The sequence below is a fragment of the Zingiber officinale genome, chromosome 1A, assembly GCF_018446385.1.
Source record: "Zingiber officinale cultivar Zhangliang chromosome 1A, Zo_v1.1, whole genome shotgun sequence".
Taxonomy (NCBI): domain Eukaryota; kingdom Viridiplantae; phylum Streptophyta; class Magnoliopsida; order Zingiberales; family Zingiberaceae; genus Zingiber; species Zingiber officinale.
This window is the reverse complement of record NC_055987.1, coordinates 22,538,705-22,541,741: the sequence shown is the minus strand read 5'-3', so window position 1 is coordinate 22,541,741 and position 3,037 is coordinate 22,538,705. Positions and strand designations below refer to the sequence as shown.

Sequence of the window (3,037 nt, the reverse complement as noted above, 5' to 3'; positions counted from 1 at the left end):
AATTTTTGATAATTTTGCTATGGTTAATCCTACTGGAAAAAAAATCTCCATTTGTTCGTAACGATTTCTTCCGTTTCTGCCTTTTTTCTGACAAATGCATGCATCATTTTGCTTTTCTATGAGCTACACAATATTGGCTACTTACAAAATTCTCGGCATTTGGCTCCGACTCTGTCCGGAAGGCTTGGCATGGTCTGTTTCAGATGTTCAAAATCAGCCGTTGAATATGAATGACAGCGTAAACTTACCAATCAGAAAACCGGAGTTTGACTATTCGTAACTCAGCTTTCAATGTATGGAATCATTCCTTCCTTTAAAATAAATACATTTCAGTAAAATCTTGATTATCTATTTAAAATTATCAATAAAATTTTTATTTAATTTAAATAATCTATGATTTTTTGAATAATATTTCATATTTGATATATCAGTAAAAGGGACATGAAATTTAAAATCGGAAATCTTAGAAAATTAAGGGGGCGTTTGGTACGCGCGTTTTCCATTTTCATTTTCTGGAAAACGCGCGTTTTCTGAAAAACAGTGTTTGGTTTGCGTTTTCCGCGGGCATTTTCTAAAAAATTGGCTATCGTTTTCTAGAAAAACAGAGAATGACAAAAAGTCGTTTTCTGCTTTCTAGAAAACGTGCGTTTTCCAGAAAATGAAAATGAAAACGGTGCAAACCAAACGCACCCTAAAATTAAAATGAAAATTTTTGGATTAATGAAAAATTAAGATTTTTCTTAATTCCGGGATTAATGAAATTTTTTTATCTAAAATATCCTCCAATAAGAGAAAAATGTGTTAAAAAAAATAAAAATTTTAAACAAAATAAAAAAAATAAAAAAATATTTAAAAATAAAAAAATAGAATAGAAAAGATGAAAAAATGTAAAAAATAATAAAAATGTAAAATATATATATAAAAATAGATAAAAAATAGAAAAAACATAAAAAATTAAAAACATAAAAAATAAAAAATAAAAAACGTAAAAAAAAATAAAAGAAACATAAAAAACTTTAAAAAATTGTAAAAAATAAACAAACGAAAAAAATAAAAAACTTTAATTTTTTTTAAAAAATAAAAAAATTAAAAAAATGAAAAGAAATAAAAAATAAAAAACTACATAAAAATAAAGAAAAATATGGAAAAGAAAAAATAAAAAAAATATAGAATTTAAAAGATATATATGGTTAGTTATAAGGATAATATATTAAAATATTAAATTATGTTATTTATTAAAATTTTCAAATAAATAAATTTTTATTGTATTAAATCAAATAATATTTATTTATATTTTATTTCTCATAATTTTGATTATGTGATTATTAAATAAATATATAATCAAAATTATATATGATAATTTAGAAAAAAAAAACAAAAGATATCTAATTGTTCCTATGCATGAAGACGTCATAAAAGCCTCCCATCGTTGTCACACAGTTCATACCCCACAAGATCGCCGCCACCGGCCACGGCTCCATCGCCGCCGCCTTATAACTGAATATTTCGGTGAGCATCGAGGCCAGCAGCCAGACAACCACCTTTAGCAATCCTTTGACCCGCTCGTTGGCCCCCTCGAATCTCCTCATGCACCAGAAGAGGCAGAGGAAGTCGAGGTACGACGCAACAATGAAGGCGACGACCCCAGGGTTGTCGATGGACCTACGCTCCGCGATGGCGATGTTGAAAGTCAAGAAGGCAAAAACGTCGAGGGAGAACCAAGAGAAGAAGGACTGGTCATCTTTACCGTCCTTGGACTCTCTGAGAAAATAATCCCTCCACGTCATTAGTGAATGATATCCTATCTGATTCTAGGCTAACATCTGGTATCAGAGCCTTAGCATTAGATCCTATTTTTATGGATCTCGTGGTTCGTGCTCTTATCATTTGTGATGACAGACATTTTTGTGGAATCGTGGATTCTTGGGTGTTCTATACTGCTAAGGCTCTGATACCAAATGTTAGCCTAGAATCGGATAGGATAACACACCCAAAGCATCCAGCACACAAGAAGAAACAAGAAGAATAAGATAAATAGGAACTTCACTTATGAAAGGAAACTTTACAATGAGATGCCTTTTACATGCCTCTACAACCCTTTATATAGCATCACAAATGATAAGAGCACGAACCACGAGATCCTTAAAAATAGGATCTAGATGAGATCCATAAAAATAGGATCAAGATTCATAAAAATAGATAGACCAAGTAATAATTAATTATCAAGAAAAAAAAAATAAAAATAAATAACTAATGACGTGAAGGAATTATTTTCTCATAGGCTCCTCGGGGGACGGGGGCAGTTTTCCCTATGCATGAAGACGACATAAAAGCCTCCCATTGTGGTCACGCAGTTCATACCCCACAAGATCGCCGCCACAGGCCACGGCTCCACTGCTGCCGCCTTATAACTGAACATTCCTGTGAGCAGCGAGGTCAGGAGCCAGACAGCCACTTTTAGCAACCTTTTGTCCCGCTCGTTGGACGCCTCGAATCTCCTCAGGCACCAGAACAGGCAGAGGAAGTCTACGTAGGACGCGACGGTAAAGGCAACGGCCCTGGGGTTATCGATGGACCTAAGCTCTGCGATGGCGATGTTGAAGGTCAAGAAAGCGAAGGCGCTGAGGGAGAGCCAAGAGAAGAAGGGCTGGTCGTCTTTACCGTCCTTGGGCTCCTCCGGCAGACGGGATGCTGCCGGAGACGATGGTTGGTGTGAGTGAGCAGCTTCTGGCTGTGGTGTGGCCATGCCTCACGATGCGTGGAGAAGCTATGTTTTATAGCAGAAAAAATTGACTAATAGAAATTATATAAATAAACAGTGGAAATTTCAACTTCTTGTGACTCGGTTGAAAGTTCGCGGCTTCGAGGAAGCTTCGTATATTCAGGTCGGATCGTACTCGAAAAGACGCCGGCAAATCATAACATTGTCACAATCTTATGACATCATATCCAATGTTTTGAAAATCGGTTATTGAATCGGTGGGATGACTAAGTCAAGATTTAACCGATCGAATCGAATCTATAGTTCAATCATATA

General features: G+C 34.9%; 1 protein-coding gene across 1 annotated transcript; it reads right to left on the bottom strand.

Annotated features, from left to right (window-relative positions):
- Nucleotides 1–2,233: 2,233 nt before the first annotated feature.
- Nucleotides 2,234–2,746, bottom strand: LOC121996903. The gene has a single exon (XM_042551059.1). The coding sequence runs from the start codon at nt 2,744–2,746 to the stop codon at nt 2,276–2,278; it is 471 nt and encodes a 156-aa protein (XP_042406993.1). The 3' UTR covers nt 2,234–2,275.
- Nucleotides 2,747–3,037: the final 291 nt, after the last annotated feature.

Excerpts from the sequence above, each read along its gene's own strand:
- LOC121996903 (XM_042551059.1), bottom strand. The coding sequence starts at position 2,746 with ATGGCCACACCACAGCCAGAAGCTGCTCACTCACACCAACCATCGTCT.